At 34.2% G+C, this 19535-nt stretch overlaps 3 protein-coding genes across 4 annotated transcripts; 2 read left to right on the forward strand and 1 right to left on the reverse strand.

The window, feature by feature from the left end:
* Positions 1-6002: 6002 nt before the first annotated feature.
* LOC131005332 (uncharacterized) lies at positions 6003-6427 on the reverse strand. The gene has a single exon (XM_057932247.1). The coding sequence runs from the start codon at positions 6381-6383 to the stop codon at positions 6174-6176; it is 210 nt and encodes a 69-aa protein (XP_057788230.1). The 5' UTR covers positions 6384-6427; the 3' UTR covers positions 6003-6173.
* A 2086-nt stretch (positions 6428-8513) lies between these two features.
* LOC131005333 (CBS domain-containing protein CBSCBSPB5-like) lies at positions 8514-13197 on the forward strand. 2 transcript variants are annotated; one of them, XM_057932248.1, is made up of 15 exons: positions 8514-8727; positions 8816-9024; positions 9656-9830; positions 9914-10046; positions 10133-10303; positions 10385-10466; positions 10573-10686; positions 10796-10862; positions 10944-11049; positions 11180-11238; positions 11322-11425; positions 11509-11639; positions 12099-12184; positions 12251-12340; positions 12751-13197. In XM_057932248.1, exons 2-15 carry the CDS (start codon positions 8846-8848, stop codon positions 12922-12924), a joined length of 1671 nt encoding a protein of 556 aa, XP_057788231.1. In that variant the 5' UTR covers positions 8514-8727; positions 8816-8845; the 3' UTR covers positions 12925-13197. The 2 variants fall into 2 exon arrangements, with proteins under 2 accessions (XP_057788231.1, XP_057788232.1); XM_057932249.1 differs by having other exon boundaries at positions 8515-8727; positions 9662-9830.
* Positions 13198-15438: 2241 nt separating this feature from the next.
* LOC131005334 (non-specific phospholipase C6-like) lies at positions 15439-18500 on the forward strand. Its single transcript, XM_057932250.1, has 3 exons — positions 15439-16775; positions 17723-17899; positions 17978-18500. Exons 1-3 carry the CDS (start codon positions 15725-15727, stop codon positions 18265-18267), a joined length of 1518 nt encoding a protein of 505 aa, XP_057788233.1. The 5' UTR covers positions 15439-15724; the 3' UTR covers positions 18268-18500.
* The last annotated feature ends 1035 nt before the right edge of the window (positions 18501-19535 follow it).

The following is a 19535-nucleotide window of genomic DNA, read 5'->3' on the forward strand; positions in this document are numbered from 1 at the left end:
AATTTAGAGACTCGTCTAAAAATTATGTTAAATTAAAATGATAGGTCATATATGATAGAATAAGTAAAAAAAAAAAAAAAAGAAGAAGTTGATATACTAAAGATAATATGTATTGATTTATTGTAAGATAATATCTTTAAATAGAATATGATCTATTTTTTATGGATATATATCTCAAAATGAAAAATTATGATTGTTTTTACAGGACATGGGAGGAGTACTTCGAGGGTGTTTGACTGAGCTTATAAGCCCTCAAAACAGCTTATAAGCTGTTTAAGAGCTTATAAGCTCCTTTAAAGTGTTTGGCAAAATAAGCTCATCAACAACTTATAAGCTCCAAAAATAAACTCCCCAAAAAATAAGTTCCTCTACCCCAACTTATTTTTTATAATCTCATATGCAACAATCTTTTTACAAATATTTTTCTACTATAATTTATTATTTTCATCATATATCATTTAAGTTCATTTTTCTTCGATTTTCTCTCTCTAAAAATTTTTCTCTCTCTCTAGCAAAAAAATTCTGTCTCTAGCTTATAAGTTCAATTATCCAAACACTTTGACAACTAATTATAAGCTCTTAATAATTACATCTTATAAGCTCTTGAAACATCTTATAAGCTCCAAGAACTTATAAGCTTTTTTAAATAAGCTTAGCCAAACACCCTCTTCATATTGTCGAGTTAAGCTCTTTTAGATCATTCACTTTAATTTAGACATAAGATCAATGTTTTTATGAAAATGAACATTTTTAATTACAACTTATATATGTTAGCATTTTTACTACAAATTTGTTTGCGCAAAACTAAACGGGGTTTCGTCACACACTTTCTCCAATTTGCACCATTTAATTTGTAAAATCATGTAATAGTCGTGAAAAGTGTATAACAGTATAAACTGTACTATTATATACTTTTTTTATAATTACACACTTTTTATATTGTTATTACACACTTTTGCGAAAAAAATGTGTATAAAATACAATGTTATACTATTTTCGCGATTATTATACAATTTTGTGAAAATCGTGAATCAATGTATTTTAAATCCATTGTTGCACACTATTTTCGCAAAAGTGTATAATATTTGCAATTTTTTTCTTCTTTTTCTTGATTTTTTTTAAACATCGTTTAAGGTATTTGATACATTTACACCAAAAAATTGTTCGTATTTACAATTTTTTATTTTCATTAATAGTAAATCCCTTTGCTAGATGAAATGGGCTAGAGTAACCATTGTCTCAATTATATATGTGTATTCAAAACTACATATATGAGTTAACATTACAATATATATGCATGTAATGCAATTTTCGCAAAATGCATAATTATATTTATATATACAATACTGCATTGTTTTATACACAACAATATAGTTATCATTAGAAAGTTATCATTAAGATGTTTTCAACGGTACCTTCGAATCGCACATCGAACGTTAAACAATCAAGTTATTGGTTAACGAACTTTTGGAGTCAAGTCAGATTTCAAAAGAATTATGTATTTTTTTACCCAAAAAATAGATTTAGTTAAAAATAAACAAAATTTATGTATAATTCGTGTATTTATAGGCAATTAACCCGTTTTTTTATGATATTATTGTTGCATTAGTTACTGATTTTTTTAGAATTTTATACTAAATATAATAATATCAAACATATTTTTTTAAATATTCGATTTTTTGGCTTATCGAAAATCGAAATCGATTAACGGACTCGATAAATAGTTGGTCGAAATCGTAAAATTAAATTCTTGAGTTTTTTTGTAACTTGATTCGTCAAATTATTCCTCGTAGAATTAAAAGCTTGATTCTTCAATCTCCCTCCCGTCGCATTTATTTAATTTTGTTTAATTTGAAACGTTTTATCTCTTTAACTTTTGCTATGAGGTCGACACGTTTGTATGTACGAAGGTCCCCTTTGGTATATATGTTCCAACAGACAAGATAGCCATTATCAGTCCACCCAAAATCTGATGCATAAAGTTCCCCCATTCTCGTACTAGATTCTACTTTGTTTTTTTCTATTCTCCAATTCAAATAATGTGATTGCTATTTGTTGTGACATAATATGATTAAAGAGAACAATCAAATAAAAAATGTAAAGAAGACACAGATGTACGTGGTTCACTAATTTGGCTACATATACAGACAGAGAGGATAACAGATTTTGTTATACGGTTAGGGTTACAGATTATAGAATTCAAGTATATATAGTATTGAGATAAAACACCAAAATTGGGCCTAAAGCCCAAAACTGCATACCGTTTGGCCGGGGGCGTCTCCACCCCCAGCGAGAACCCCGTACATTTTGATCGAAGTGGGAAATTCAAGACATATCAACAGGGTCGGATTTTGGGGATTATTGTACCACCAATTTTTCCTGAGAAGCGGGAGATTCAAGACATATCAACGCTATTTTTTTTCTGAGAAGTGAAACTAATGAATAAGTCAGTACAATGTTAAGTAAGATAATGTATAGTGTTAAATACAATATTAAAAAAATTAATAAAATTTTCGCTTCCTCCAAAATTCGAATCCGGATATAAAAAAAATCCTCCAAGTAAATATGAGTCATATGATACATTAAATCAAGAGGTTATGGTAAAAAAATACACGAACTTTGAAAAATATTGTAATTTTCACCTAAATTTTCAATTAAGCCAAAAAATACATTAATTTATATTTTTGTTGCAATTTTTTCATCTGGGTTTGACTTTCGGCGAAATTAGAGCTTAGTTAGCATGCAATCTGAACTTCACCTAATATTAGTTTAACTTTGATGATGATGAGTATATAGAAGCTCGAAGGTCTAAGAAGACAAAAATTAATATATTTGACTTAATTTCAACTGTCAACTAAGCTTTAAATCCGTTGAAAGTCAAACTTATGTGAAAATTGCAACAAAAATATAAATTCATGTATTTTTTGGCTTAATTGAAAGTACAGGTGAAAATTGCAATCATTTCAAAGTTCGTGTATTTTTTTTGTTGTTGTAACCCCTTAAATCAACACCTACAAATCAATTTAAGATCCCATAATATATGAGGGATACTATTGGAACCATTCCATATATATATATATATATATATATATATATATATATATATATTAGGTGTATAGTAATACTAGGATTAATATAGCTAGCTAGATTAATTGGCCTGATCCAAGATGATAAGATGTGATTTTAATGGTGCATATTGTGGTGGTGCATTCTAATTTTGGATGAAACAGACGCATGTAATTAAGTGGCATGAATATAAAGGGTAAAACATGTCAAGAAAAAAATAATAATTAACCAAAATCATGGTCTAATTTAGATGATTTTATTGCTGATCGGAATTCAACTCCACCTAGTTTGTTTACTTAAGTTCATAAGAAAAGACATGGTGGTCCATATTAGTCTGCTTTGCTCAAGCACATCCATTAATGTTGTTGGAATCAACTTTGTGCCCTTATCCCACTTTTTTCTAAAGTTGAGATGTATTAAGTTGACAATATTCTCAATATTCTACTCTAAAAATTAAGGATATAAACAAAACTAATAGACCTTTTTAATTTTATGTTAGGGCGTATCGACCAAAGTTAAATAAGGTGGACTCCTATGAACAGATTTAACGTTGTCACTTTTTTAATATAATTGACACTTTTCTTTAGGATAATTAAGACTTTCTAGTTTGAAAGGTATACTAACAAATGTCACTTTTCTTCATGTTATATTGTTATGTAGACATCCTTTTTAAGAGTTTTTGCAAAATTTAAAAGAGGGAGAAGTATGAAATAAAGCCTTTTCTACTCTTATTAATTTAGAGTCCTTTATTTTATAGTACTAGTTAAAGTAGCTATTTCAACATTAATTGCGGAGAAGAGGATCAGGGTTGGTCCTGACAAAAATGAGGTACTCGATCGGCTCAAAATTATAAACACAAATAATCATGTGTAATCGGTTGCACCGTGCAACTGATTTTCAGAATTACACTACTTCATTCGGAAAATAACACTTGAACATTTCCAAATGACACTACTTCGACATACTTCAAGTGTCATTTGTATGTCGAAATAGTGTCATTCAGAAACCAGTTCCACGGTGCAATCGATTGTACGTGAGAGTGTCTCAATTATAAAAATGAGCCTCAGTATATTGTTGTGCGTACTACATTGAAAAGTAAAAAAAATGTCCATTACTTATAAAAAATGACTTCGCAATCTAACATTTTTACTTGTAAAATCATGTACGACATCGTTCAAATATATGTTATCTAAAATCTCTTTAAAGGGTGATGAAAACAACTGGTGTTAATTAGGTCTTCTCATGCAATCTTGTATTCTGTGGAATCATCAGGTTGTCAATTTTGTTTGGCATATCATCACCTTTGCAACTTCTATATGGTCTTAATTTCTTCATTGTGGCATAGACTTCACCCAATAGCTTTATTAACATTATATGAGATGATAAACTTAAAAAATTATTTGACAACAAAGAACTTTTTTGCAAGTATTCGACCAATTAATTTGTTAATTCTCAATTAATATGCAGGAATTTCTATGGGTTTGTAACTTTAATTAGCATGCGCAGCCACCTTTCAAATTAACATTTCCAAAAAAAATTAATCATTGGTGAGTTGACCTTACCAAAGTGGTGTTATTGTAATGTTTTAATTATAGATGTGGTGATATTGTAATGTTTTAGTTATAGTGTTAAAATTACAAAGTGGGTAAAAGTTCGTGCATTAATTGATATTTAGTCCGTTTAAATAGTAATCGTTTGGTACGCGGCATGAGATAAGGTGTGATATGTTTGACTGAGATATTTTTTACTATATATCATATCAATATCATATTTTATATGATGCATTAAAATAATATATGTTGTTTGGTGTGATATATTATGTATAATAACAATACTTATGATTAAGATTTTATATACCACGTCCACGTTGTATATAATTAAAATCCTTCAAATCAGTATAATATTTTGGAGCTTTTAATTTATAAAGGGCTGTGTGTTTCATATTATTTTTTATCAAACAAAATATTAAGATGTCATGGATATATTATAATACATCATAATCACCCGTACCAAATGAATCCTAAAGAAACTATGAATCTAGTTACATGGAACAACTGACCAAGAGATGAAACCATTCTTTTTTGAGGCCGATGAAATATAATTTTATTAAGGAAAATAGATAAGAAAAGTTAAAATGAGCAGTTTCCTCGTTTGGTAAGATTAATTTCAAATGTTCAATTTTTATTGGATGATTGTGCTTTTTGGCAAAGTGTTTTGCTTTCTATTTTTAAGTTTTTTTTTTTCCCTCTCTTTTTTTGTTACGAGAAACGAAATAGTCATGAAACCTTTGAAGCCCATGTAAAGTAAAAATTGTAAATGTATATGTAGAGTCGAGGGCTGCAATGTGAAACAAATTTGACTTCTTTGATTTCTCAAATGCCCATATTTTATGACAATTTAAGAAGTTGGAATTTAAATATTTCGGCTTTGTGAGTCAATAAAAATTATTTTTGTTTTTTTGGATCGGAACAAAAGTTGGATTTTATATATTGAGTTACATGCTATATTCCACTATTTTTCATATCCTTTTTTTTTTTCTAAACGACTATTTTTTATATCTTTAATCAGATTGTAGAATTTTTTTTTCTTTATTACAAGGATGAGTTAGAAATTATAGCTTCTAATGATGTATGTGTGTTTTTTTTTGTTTGATAGTATTATCCATGTATATCATTTAAAAACATTTTTTTTAATCAAAGACTAAATTTCATTAATATGCGCTCCAATATTTTTTGTGTTCATGATAATTAAATTTAGCAAAAATAATGTATATTCATCTTATATTATATTATAGGTGCACTCTAATAACTCAATGATTATTACTCTATTTCATATTGTTATGGATATATATATTGGACAATTTATTAATTCGTGATGAATTTTTTGAAAAATATCAACACTACAATCCACATAACACGTGAAAATTGCAAAAAATATTGTGGTAAATCTAAAAATTGTCCTTGAAATTACAATATCTCAAATAACAACACCCGTAGGAGGTAGATAATGAAGATGCCACAATTTGCTCCATTTAAACAAACTTACAAAAACATATATATAGATGAAAAAATTAGTAAAAAAAAATATAATTACATAAATAGAGGTAGCTAGCCCATGTATATGTGAAGACGCAATGCCATAATGAGAATGGTAAAAATTCCAAAAAAAATGAGAGTGTGGATCATGATCGCCTTGCCGTTGGTGGTGAAGTTGCCGAACTCGACGGGTCGGGTACTGCCCGGCATCTGAAACAGGACCCCCGGAGACAGAAGAACGAATAGGAACAACCCGATTAGAATCGGACCCCAATCCAACATCCTTGCCTCTGCCTTGGATCAATTCCTCCACGATTTTGAAAACGATGTTTTGCTTCGGTTTTAAAGATTTTGAAAAGGGTTTTGTTTCTTTGGTTGGAGGGAACGGATCTTCATTGCTTTGGATCTAGGGTTCTAAGATGCTCACCATTACTACTTTAAATTAACATCTTCACCTTTTTTACCTTAACTAGCATTTGGAAAATATTTTTATACTCCCTCCGTCCACTAATTCATGACTTAGGGGAGGAAATACGGATTTTAAGAAAAAGTGTATTGTTTATTAGCTGAGTGGAGAAAAAGTGTATTGTTTATTGTGACCCATAAATTAAAAAATATATAAATAATTACTAAAAATGGGTAGGACATGAATTGGTGGACGGACCAAAAAAAAAAGTATGACATGAATTGATGGACGGAGGGAGTATTTTTTTAAATATATAATTGATACCAACTTAATGATCGTATAAAATATTATAAATATAATAAAAAATAATTTTGACTAAATATATTTGATCAGCTAAATATAAGAAAAATACTACTACAATAATAAAAATTGATATTATGAAGAAGTAAAAGATTAAGGGGAAAAACTAAATAGGGAAAAAGATAAGAGATGAGGATTTTTTTTTTTTAACTTTTTAAAATAGTAGTATAACTTTAACATTTTAAATCTAACTTTTTAAAATAGTAGTATAACTTTTACATTTTAAATCTAGTATTTATATAAAATATAGTATCAATAAAATAAGTTGTTTTGATCTTTAATTTGATATACATATCAAATATTTTATAATCGGTCGAATTTCACAATTTTTGAAAATAAATAAAATAAAAAATAATAAAAAAGGAAATTAAAGTAAAAAAATATAGTTTATAAAAGAATCTTCAATTTTATTATAATAAAAAATTACCACTCAATTTCAAAATTGACCTCAAACTGAAAGTTGTATTTTTAATATATTATAGATTTTGATTTTTTATCTACTTTATAGTTTTTTTTTAATTAAAACTAAGACCTCTTACAAAAGAGTGTCTTTGAGCGCCTCGACTTTACTATTTGAGCTAGGCTCGTTGGCATCTACTTTATAGTTATAATCATATATTATGTCGTTTCCCAAGTCATATACTCGTTTGCTTTTTTTGAAACCAAAAACAAGAGACTTTTTATTGATCACACGAACATGACATATGGAGATGACCCACCACAGAAAACGGAGGTTCATTCCAAACACGATGTGAAAGTAAATCTCTTGCTAACTTCGCCAAACAATGAGCGATAACATTTTGATCCCGTTTGACATGCTGAAGACGAATCTGAGGCATAGCCAAAAGATCGGTTCGGCAGAGAGAAGCCAAAACTCCAAGCTCCGTGAAATTCCTCTCCCCCGAGCTAATAGCATCACAAGCACGCTTACAATCCGACTCCACGACACCTCGGTGATAACCCAACTCCTTCAACCATGACAAAGCTTCCTTGATACCCATCATTTCACCCTCCTCCACACTCCGGCAACCCAGCATTTTCATATACTCGTTTGCTAGGGATGGTAAATTGGTAATGATGTATGTAACAACAAATCAATTAATATCATATAAATTATTTTTATAAGGCCCAACTAAGAAAATTATTATACAGGGCCCAGTAATAGCTGAATCATGGTTTACATTTTTTACTATAGCCCAAGAGAATATATATTACACAGTCTACAATTACAAAAATGCATTAATAAACTCACAAAGGAAAAGTGCATTAATTTCTTACAAAAGTTGGATCTACTTGTATTGTCATCCTAAAATTTTATCAGAGAGCAATATAAGTAATAAATGTGACATACGTAACTAATTTTCCACAGCTTAGTAATTTGATAAAATGGCCATAGTAATTGATTTATCGTTGATGAAAAAGTCATTTTATTTTGATATACAATTATATGATTAATAATGTAATCAAAATTTTAAACAAAATACACATAAAATCCAAATACTTACATTACTACAGAAACACTAGCATAACCGATAACTTAAAATACCGACAGTATTTAATTATTAATGATTTTTTTTTTAGAAAGTTTAGAAAGTAGAACATTTTCAAAGAAATTAATGCATATTTAAAAAAAACAACATTTTTTTTACGAAAAAGAAATCTTCTCCTTTCATGCATCATCATGAAACAATTCCCAACAAACTAAACAACCAAACTAATTCCCAGAAACAATAAACAAAACCAAAAAAATAAAAATAAAAATAAAAGAAAGAAAAAGAAAAATAATTTCCATCATCAAGCCTGCCTCTTTGGCTCGTAGCAATCGCCATTTTCACGGTTAATACACCTTGCTCACGCCTGGTAATTTCAATCCATTTTGCATGCATGCAATCCTTTCGATCCCGATTTCATCGTCGGTTTTGAATTTCACCAATTGTTGAATCTGTAGGAGGAGGTGAGTTATTGTTAATCGTAAGTGATGACGAGTCAAGGGGGATTATCATCGTCGACGAAGAGAAGCTTGTCATCGTTGATTATGCATTCGCCGTCTCAGGGCAGGAAGAAATCCGCCGCCGCCTCCGAAGGCGGCGGAGCTTTCTTGGGCTCTCCCTCTCACCGCAAATCGCAATCTCTGTCTCTCTCCACTCCCCGCTCCATGTATAATTCTCTTTTTATTTATTTATTTGCATTTTTCGATTATTCTTCTAATCCAAACTTGCATTGCTTGTGTGTTTTGCCACAAAATGTCAATTGATAAAATTTGTGGTTGAGGAATATAAGATCAGATTCGTTACATATTTAACCTGCAATTTCGATTCTTTGCTTTCGATCTCTGTATTATATCTGAGATGGAGAAGTTTTAGTATGTATTTGTGCTTGAGATTTTGATTCTTTTTTTTTCTTTTTTTTTTCATGTTCATATCAAGCATTAAGGTAAGTTTAGATATACTCAGTTTCTCTTAATTATTTATAGCTAAAAGGTAAAAGAATAAAAGTTTGAACCATTTTCAATGGAAATAAAGATTTTAGAGTGCATTTCTTATTATCTAGCTTAGGATGTTCAGAGATATGAATTGTAAAACCCAAACATTATGCATTAGGAAGTAAACACTCGAAATCGCTTCAATTTGTTAGCGTTGTTCTATGTAAGTTCGAAAAGGGGAGAGTCTTGTGGGTTGTGTCAGACAGTCTAACGGGTCGAGATGTTTGGTAGTTAGTCTTTGGTTTGAAGAAAAGCATGCCATATATAGTTAGTGTGGTAAGTACTAAAGCATTAATGTGATGCTAGCAACAGGGCATTGTCAGGGGAGAGAACGGTGAAGAGACTGCGTCTGTCTCGAGCCGTGACAGTACCTGAAACAACGAGTATCAAAGAAGCTTGTCAGCGGATGGCTGCAAGAAGAGTTGATGCTTTATTGCTCACTGATTCTAATGCATTGCTCTGTGGGATCCTCACAGACAAGGTATCATCAATGCCTCCTATTATTGCTTCTTCCCCTTTCCTAATTTGATAGTCATCATACGATTTGGATTTGTGTTAATGAAGGATATAGCTACAAGAGTCATAGCTCGAGAGCTCAATATGGATGAAACGCCTGCTTCCAAGGTTATGACCAGGAACCCCGTCTTTGTCCTGTCCGACACTCTTGCTGTCGAAGCCCTCCAAAAGATGGTCCAAGGTAGATATCTCGAGTGGATTGGCCCGACTAGCATATTTCTAAAACTCATGATGTCATCTCTTCCAAATTGTGATGTTTGTGGACAGGAAAGTTTAGACATCTACCTGTTGTCGAAAATGGTGAGGTGATTGCTCTGCTTGACATTACCAAATGCTTGTATGATGCCATCGCCCGTTTGGAGCGTGCAGCAGAGAAGGGAAAGGCCATTGCAGCTGCTGTTGAAGGTGTTGAGAAGCAATGGGGCACCTCAGCCTCTGGTTAGTCCTTCGTCTTCATTTCACAACCAAACCTCGTTTCAAATTCAAGATTCGATTGATGCTTGTTTCTGTAATTTGCAGGCCCCGGCCCCAACACCTTCGTTGAGACACTTCGAGAGCGATTTAAGCCCTCCTTATCCACCATAATTTCTGAGAATACAAAGTAGGTAATATCTTCACTTGTACTAATTCTTTATGCCAATGTTATGTATGACATTTAATTAAAAGGTAAGAAGTCTCTTATTCTTTTCTTATTTTATGATGATTAGGATTGCTACAGTCGATCAAACTGACACTGTCGTAGCTGCTGCGAAAAGGATGCACGAGCAACGAGCAAGCTGCGCCGTTGTAACAGTTGATAACAAACCTCATGGAATTCTAACGTGAGCTACATGTTCAAAACTTGCTTGATTAAATCAGATATATGCATTATAAACTATGTGAATTTCACTCTTTCTTGCACTTTTTTTTGTACTTGACATTTCCTCTTAGTTCGAGAGATATCGTGCGGAGAGTCATAGCTCTCAATCTTCCACCAGAAACCACCCTAGTGGAGAAGGTACACATATACATGCTTTAAACTTTTAATTTTTCTGCAATGGATGAATTAATCAACGAGTAATTTGAGTTGCATATATAGGTGATGACTGCAAATCCAGAATGTTCTTCAATTGATTCTTCTATAGTAGAGGCTCTTCATAGCATGCATGAAGGGAAGTATATGCACCTTCTAGTTGTCGATAAAGGTAGATACGCCCCTCCTTGTTTTGATCAAAGCTTATACAAGTACTTTTTCCTGCGTATCGTTGGATGATTGTCGTAAAATACACCACTCGTTTAAACAAACGCTCTAATCTCACGAGGGCGATGATGCAGATGGGGTGCTTGTAACTGTCATCGATGTGCTCAATATAACGCACGCGGCTGTAACCACTGTAAGTCGAAGTTTACTAATGCCAAAAAAAATGGTGAACTAATGAACTCTTTTGCATGTGTTCAAAACTTGTGTTTTTCACAGGTTGGTAGTGCTGGACTTAACAATGAAGCTGCAAGCAGCATGATTCAGAACTTCTGGGACAATGCAATGGCGCTAAGCCCCGACGACGACGATGAGAACCGGAGGTACGTGCATCGTCACCGTCAGATCTCTTAGAATTTTCTTGGTGATGATGTGTTGCTGATTTTTTTTGCATATGTTTTGTAAGTGTGGCTTCGTTGAAGATGCAATCTGAGGGAGGGGACACGGCTCTCTTCCTTCAGCAATCTTCTTCCACTGCCAACATTTTTGCTTTCAAGATTCAAGACAAGAAAGGAAGAATGCATAGGTTCATTTGCGGTGCGTTTTTCCTTCTACTCCTTGTACTCATTTAGGACCTTCTTATCCTTATGTCGAGCATTGGTGTATTTTGCTCTGATACTCGACCACTGATGCTCGATTGTTCAACTCGCAATAGTCGAGTGTGTTGAGTATTAGTGTATTTTCTAAGAATGCTCAACCACTAATGCTCGATTGCTCGACTCGCAGTGGTCGAGCATGTCAAGCATTCGTATATTTACCACTAACGATTGACTCGCATAGGTCGAGCATTAATGTATTTACCACAAATACACTAGCATATCGAACTATAATGCATTTACCACTAATGCTCGACATGCTCAATTTGCATTGGAGCACGTCGAGCAAAGTTCACGATTTCGGCAAAATTTGTGATTTAAGTAACAGTAACTTTGTCCCTTCAAGCTCAAAAGAAAAAGAGAGCCTAATTTTTCTTTCCTTGTGGTGTTCGAATTTCAGATACACACAGCATGACTGAGCTGATGACAGCAATCCTTCAGAGAGTAGGAGCTGAGATCGATCGCAACAACCTTCCACAGATTCTGGTACACTTAAGCTCCATCTCTCTAACTTTCTCACACTTCAAAAACTCTCATTCTCATCTATGGCAGTACGAAGACGAAGACAAGGACAAAGTCGTCCTTGCATCCGACAACGACCTCGTCGCAGCCGTGCACCACGCAAGGCTGGTCGGCTGGAAGGTAACACCTCGTCGTTTAATGAATTCTGTATAGCGACTGCAAGTATCTATAGAAAACTATATTAAACCACCACACCAAAATTGTCTAGCAGTAGCTAGCATGATTTTAGTCTCACTAAGAGAGTTTATGTCCGTCGCAAATTCTTTCTCGGCCAACTTTCTTGAGTTGTATGATGTGTCCGTCGCAAGTTGATACTAGCAACGAAATTTTCTGTCGCTATACTTAAATCCTGTCACTGCTAGGCATCATATAAATTTTGCTAAATCTTTAGGCGCAATAAAAATTGTGCCATTATTAGGACATTTTTGTTGTAGTGAGTCAGATGGAGTTCATAGCGACAAAATTTTCCGTTGCTAAGTAGCATGTTTTTTGGTAATGTGTACTAATGAAATCCACATTGACGGCGGCAGGGATTAAGGCTACATTTAGACTACTCGGGAACGCCGCGGCATCGCCAACGGGCGTCCGACTCAGGAAGCATGCAGTACGCTCAATCGTCTCAATCGTACGGTGGCCTTGCAGCCGGGGTGGTTCTAGTCGCCGCTTTAGGCGTCTACGCAGTGTTGAGGCGAACTCGAAGCTGATAAATTGATTTGATTTTTTTTTTTTTTTGTATTCTTGCTGGAAGCATAGAACTATATATGCATGAAAATTAAACTGAGTTTATATATGCTGCAGCCTCATTGATATATGATATTTCGTGATGGAAATATTTGGATTTAGTTAGATACATTTTATTGTATCTTTTTTGTAATAGGGAGTTGTCTTTGAATGTGTGAATTGGAGATATCATGGGATGGCTTCCTTAATGTAAAACTGGAACATGATATCTATGCAATTATGTCACTTTTTGAACATATCTCTCATCATAATCTTATTTTTCTACCTAACTAGATTGATTGTGATAGATGGAGATCGTTTGAACTTGGTTTTATTTATTTATTAGCTATCAATATAATGTTTGATAAAATATATAAAAAAAATGGTTAATTGCATCAAAATACTTGACATTTTCCAAAAATTTATTTTTTGACAAACTTTTTAATTGTAGCAAAAATTTTAGCTACGTTTCAATTTATTGCAATGTCCGTCCCGCGTATATTTTTGGTCAAATCCATGCTGAGGTGGACCTCCGTAAAGCTTAGGTGACATGTCGTGCCGGGTAATGAAACATTGTCGTCTCAAATCCGTTGCAATAAATTGAAACGTAGCTAAAATAAATTGGCCGGAAATGAATGGATTTGGCCGGAAATATACGCGGGACGAACATTGCAATAAATTGAAACGTAGCTAAAATTTTTGCTGCAATTAAAAAATTTGTCAAAAAACCAAATTTTGAGAAAAGGTCAGGTATTTTAATGCAATTAACCCTAAAAAAATGTGTTACACCATCACGCATCGCAAGTATAAAATAAAATTAAAAAGATATTAATTATTAAATGCTATAAGTACATATTCCACCTTTATTATGCATAGTAAACGATTCCTTATGATGTAATGCTTAAACTAGCTTACAATATGATAGTAACGTAAAACTTGTGCAATCAACATATTATGTGTAGGCATATAGTCGAACACAAGGAAGTCAGAGTTCCAATAAAATAGTATCTTCATTTTATAATAAGTGTTCTAGTTTGTTTCGATTCGAGAATTTAGATGTGTATGATTAAAGACAAAAAAAGTTAAAAAATAGTGGAGCTGTAACTTTTGCAAATGCAATTACTTTCTTTTGCTTTGGCAATACATTGTCCTTTTCTTTTTCATATGCTCTGCACACATCACGATTCACAATAATTTCGTCATTATAAAGGCAAAATAGACAACATTACATTATTGGAGATTGGATAATAAAGTGAAAGGAGATGGGGAATTTCCACAATTATCGTCTTGACTCTTGATCACGTGGTGTCCACTATCTATAAAAGTTTTTTATTTTCTTCTTTAAAAGCCACACTTTTTTTTTTTTTTTGCGATTTCGTCCTTTCAATTTTTTTCGATCGTCGGAGTGTTCAATTGTAGTGTACATGAATTGGTAAAGATGATATCGTTTTTGTGAGGCCTAAACGATATCGTTTCGTACAATTTCAATTAATTTTTTTTCCAAATTATAAAGAAATTGTACTCATATATGTGTTTTGCACCATAATTTCCAACATTCAGCAATTTTATAGAAAACGTCGTAACATGAATATTATGTGACAAACTAATCTATGTAAACTCCAACTCAATAATACGATAACCGAAAAAATTGGGGGGACGAAATTGCAAAAAATAAAAAGATGGTGATTTAATTTGCCACACTTCAAAAGTCACGTTAAAACTACAAATTCGAAATAATTCGTGATTTTATTTGCTAAAAGCCCTTTTCATAATTTTGAATTCCCTAAATATTTGGTATTAAATTAAAAAAGTTTATCACCTCCGTCGATTCATCACTTAAAACAATTTTAATTTGGATTAATGATTGTTTTTACCTATTTCTAAAGCAATAAAAAAAAATCAATATAAAAAATTATAAAAATTATTTATTTTGAGTTTGAAATGATAAAATTATCCTTATTTAAATCGCAAACTTTGCTCCACACACTCGACCAATGCAAGTCGAGCATTAGTGGTAAATGCACTAAAACTTGACATTTTGTCGAGCATTAGTGTATTTGTGGTAACTAGATTAATGTTCGATCTCTGCTAGTCGAGCATTAATGGTAAATATACTAATGTTCGTCATGCTTGACCATTGCGAGTCGAACATTCTTAGAAAATGCATTAATGCTTGACATATTCGACCATTGCGAGTCGAATAATCGAGAATCAATATAAAATACATTAATATTTGACATAAATATAAAAGGTCTTAAATTAATATAATTTACATAATAAATAGTTTCTAGGTTATATTATTTTGCCTCAATTTATCCCTTGTTTGAGAGTAATTCAATCACTCAATTTATTACTCCTCAATAAAGGAAAAACAAAAGAAATATAATCTTTTATTAATAATTCATTTATATTATTAAATTAAATATTTAATAAAATAAATAATTATTATTACTATTCCATCATTACAAAATCAAGAACAATTGTCACTGCCAATCACTATCGAAAATCTATACTTTTAACTGAGAATACAAATTATCAAACGTGGGCTCCCACCCACCATTTCAAACCGACAACATTCTTTACAAAATATTTTGGCACATCTTTGTTTCCTTTTCTTTTCTCCCTTTTCCCTTAAAATTTTCTTCAAGATTTTGAAAATCACACTCCAAAGCAGTAACAGCAAGAACCTTCTCCATTAAACCACATATCTAAATCTCTCTTCTTTCTCCCCTAAAAGGAAAATTCGAAGCTGAATCTCACTCCGTTTCTTTCTTCTTCTCCACAATGAACAACACCATTTTCTTGATTTTGCTAATAATCTCATCAATCTTCTCCCAATCCCACTCGCAGCAGCAGCGGATCAAAACCATAGTAATCCTAGTAATGGAAAACCGCTCATTCGACCACATGCTGGGCTGGATGAAGAGATCCATCAACCCTTCAATCAACGGCGTCACCGGCGCCGAATGCAACACCGCCGCATCCACCAAAATCTGCTTCTCCGACGACGCCCGCTACGTCGACGCCGATCCGGGCCACTCCTTCGAGGCCGTCTCCCGCCAGGTATTCGGCTCCTCCGCCTCCACCCCCACCATGTCCGGCTTCGCCGCCCAAGCCCTCACCATCTCCCCCAACCTCTCCGCCGCCGTGATGAAGGGCTTCCACCCGCACCGCCTCCCCGTCTACGCCGCCCTCCTCTCCGAATTCGCCGTCTTCGACCGCTGGTTCTCCTCCATCCCGGGCCCCACCCAGCCCAACCGCCTCTTCCTCTACTCCGCCACCTCCCACGGCTCCACCTCCCACCTCAAGAAGCTCCTCGCCAGAGGCTACCCTCAGAAGACCATCTTCGACTCGCTGCACGAGAACGGCCTCGACTTCGGCGTATACTTTCAGAACATTCCGACTACGCTCTTCTACCGGAACATGAGGAAGCTCAAGTACGTGTTCAAGTACCACCGGTACGGGGCGAGGTTCGGGAGGGACGCGAGGGAGGGGAGGCTGCCGAGCCTGAGCGTGATCGAGCCGAGGTACTTCGACCTGAAGGGGATGGCCGGGGCGGCGAACGACGACCACCCGTCGCACGACGTGGCGAACGGGCAGCGGCTGGTGAAGGAGGTGTACGAGGCGGTGAGGGCGGGGCCGCAGTGGAACGAGACGCTGCTGGTGGTGACCTACGACGAGCACGGCGGCTTCTACGATCATGTCCCCACGCCCTACGTCGGGGTGCCCAACCCCGACGGGAACACGGGGCCGTCGCCCTATTTCTTCAACTTCGATCGACTCGGTGTTCGTGTCCCCACCATTATGGTCTCCCCCTGGATCAAGAAAGGAACTGGTACGTCGAGTATGTCGAGTATTAATGCATTTCATAAGAATGGTTCGACTATTAATGCTCGATTGGTGTATTTATCGCTAATGCTCGATTCGCAAGTACGCTAATGCTCGATATACTCGACTCGCGCACTGATCGAGCGTGTCGAGCATCAATGCATTTAATTACCATTCATGCCTGACTTGCATTGGTCGAGTAAAGTTCGCGATTCCAGCAAAATTTGCGATGAAAGTAAGGACAACTTTGTCGTTTTAAGTTCAAAGTGGGTAATTTTAGAACGGTTATTTGCGCATAAATAAGCAAACTTTCAGCATTTTTTGATTTTTCCCCATGAACTTTATTTTTTAAATATAAATACACGAATTTTATCTTCGTCTGATTTTTCCCACGACGAGCAATTCCGATCAAATTATAACTTACTTGGCTGCTGCGTGGCATATACTCCCTTCGTCCCACTTCAATTGGCACACTTGCCTTTTTTGTTTGTACCACTTCAATTGGCACTTTCCAAAAATAGCATGTGGTCTCTACCTTCTCTACACACATTAAACAAATGACCCCCACCCACTTTACACACTCAACCCTTTATTCTTAATCTCCGTGCCCAAAGTAAAAGTGTCAATTGAAGTGGGACGGAGGGAGTATGTTATTGTCTATGTGGCGTACACGTGTCAATATTTAAATTTAAGTTACTTGTGTGCGTGTAGATACATGAACTTTAAGCATTTTCTAGTTTTTCTCACAAACTCAATACTTTTACGATTTTTCCCACGAAATAAAGTTCGTGGAAAAAACTAAAAAATACTGAAAGTTCTTGTATTTACAAGAAAATAACCCTTTTTATAACTTCTTTTATAGTGAGTAGTTTTTATATTTGACAGGGTTAAAACAACCATTAACTCTTCTTCTTCTTCTTCTTCTTCTTCTTTTGTATTTGACTACTGGTGCAGTTGTGAGCAAGCCAAATGGTCCTAGTCCAAATTCAGAGTATGAGCATTCATCAATCCCTGCCACAATAAAGAAGATGTTCAACCTCTCATCAAACTTCTTAACTCACAGAGATGCTTGGGCTGGCACCTTCGAGCAAGTTGTGGGCGAGTTAACCTCTCCAAGAACAGATTGCCCAGGTTCAATTTCTTATTAATCAACAATTTCTTTCTTGTTTAGTTAGGACATTATTGATGGATGGAGTTTGTGAGGTGCAGAGGTTTTGCCGGACGTGAGCCCTCTTCGGAAGGCGGAGGGCGATGAGAGCAGAGGGCTGTCGGAGTTCCAAGGGGAGGTTGTGCAGCTGGCCTCTGTGCTCAACGGCGAGCATTTGCTGAGCGGTGATTTGGGGAAGAAGATGAACGTGAAGGAAGGCGAGGCGTACGTGAAGGGCGCCGTCTCAAGGTTCCTTCGGGCGAGCAAAGAGGCCATCAAGATGGGTGCAGATGAGTCTGCCATTGTTGACATGAAGGCTTCATTGACTACTAGATCATCCATTCATCACTAGATCATATATATATATATATACACACTTCTTCTTTTACTTAGTTTCTATACTCATAAGGGCATATGATGAAGAGAATGTTTGAGTCTTATGTTTGCAATAGTTGTGATGATATATGTTTCATGTTTCTGTGGAGAAATTAGATGAGAGTCATCGATCATATAGGGTTGTATATTATTGGCTTATGTTTAGTGCATTTGGAACTTTTTAATCCAATCTTCTTCTTGTTGTGTTGATGTCTTGTGACTATCCGAATTCCACGTGGGATCCTCTGTCCCACAATATAGTGTGTGCCACTGTGTATCACTTTTATTATATTATAATTTTTAATTATTTTATTCAATTTTAATTTATTGTGCTTTAAAATAAAATTAAGATAATTAACAAGGGTTCCATCATCCAATTAGGGTTTATAATTATTTTTTTATATTTATTTGAATTAATAATAGATTATTTGGGTTCATTAATTCAAAGTCAAGGTATATAATTTTTTGAATTCTAATTTTTTAATAATAAATATTTATTAGAGTTCATAATATAATAATAATTTTTATTTTTATAAAAAATAATTACAATTCATCCTTTATCCACTTTTCGTAAATTTTGTTTTGGGGTATTGACCTGTAAATACTCGAACTTTTCTCATTTTTTGGTTTTGCACCCCAACTTTAAAATCAACCTATAAATACCCGAACTTTGTATTCTTTCTGATTTTGCACCCAACGTATTTTAACCCTTAAATCGTTGCTAACATGACAGCCGGATTGACATCTCAAATCTACGATTACATGTTTTAAATTTCACATTAACAACAAACTTATCTATTTCGTTATGAACTTCAAACTTCCCTCTCAAATAACCCTTTTTGTAATTTCCTTTATAGTGAGTAGTTTTTGTATTTGACTACTGGTGCAGTTGTGAGCAAGCCAAATGGTCCTAGTCCAAATTCAGAGTATGAGCATTCATCAATCCCTGCTACAATAAAGAAGATGTTCAACCTCTCATCAAACTTCCTAACTCACAGAGATGCTTGGGCTGCCACCTTCGAGCAAGTTGTGTCATTCAAAAAAAAATAATGATTGAACATGAGACTAGTGTCCTTAATATATGAGTTCGTCTTGGGTCTCAAAAAAAGAAAAAGAAAAAAGAATTGGTTACTTTTTATCGACATTTTCTTATTATTTGTGGGTTAATAGCAAAGATAATGATTGAACATGAGACTATTGTCATTCATTTTCAAATAAAATGTAGATGGTTTCAGTAAATTCAAA

Source organism: Salvia miltiorrhiza, chromosome 1, assembly GCF_028751815.1.
Source record: "Salvia miltiorrhiza cultivar Shanhuang (shh) chromosome 1, IMPLAD_Smil_shh, whole genome shotgun sequence".
NCBI lineage: Eukaryota > Viridiplantae > Streptophyta > Magnoliopsida > Lamiales > Lamiaceae > Salvia > Salvia miltiorrhiza.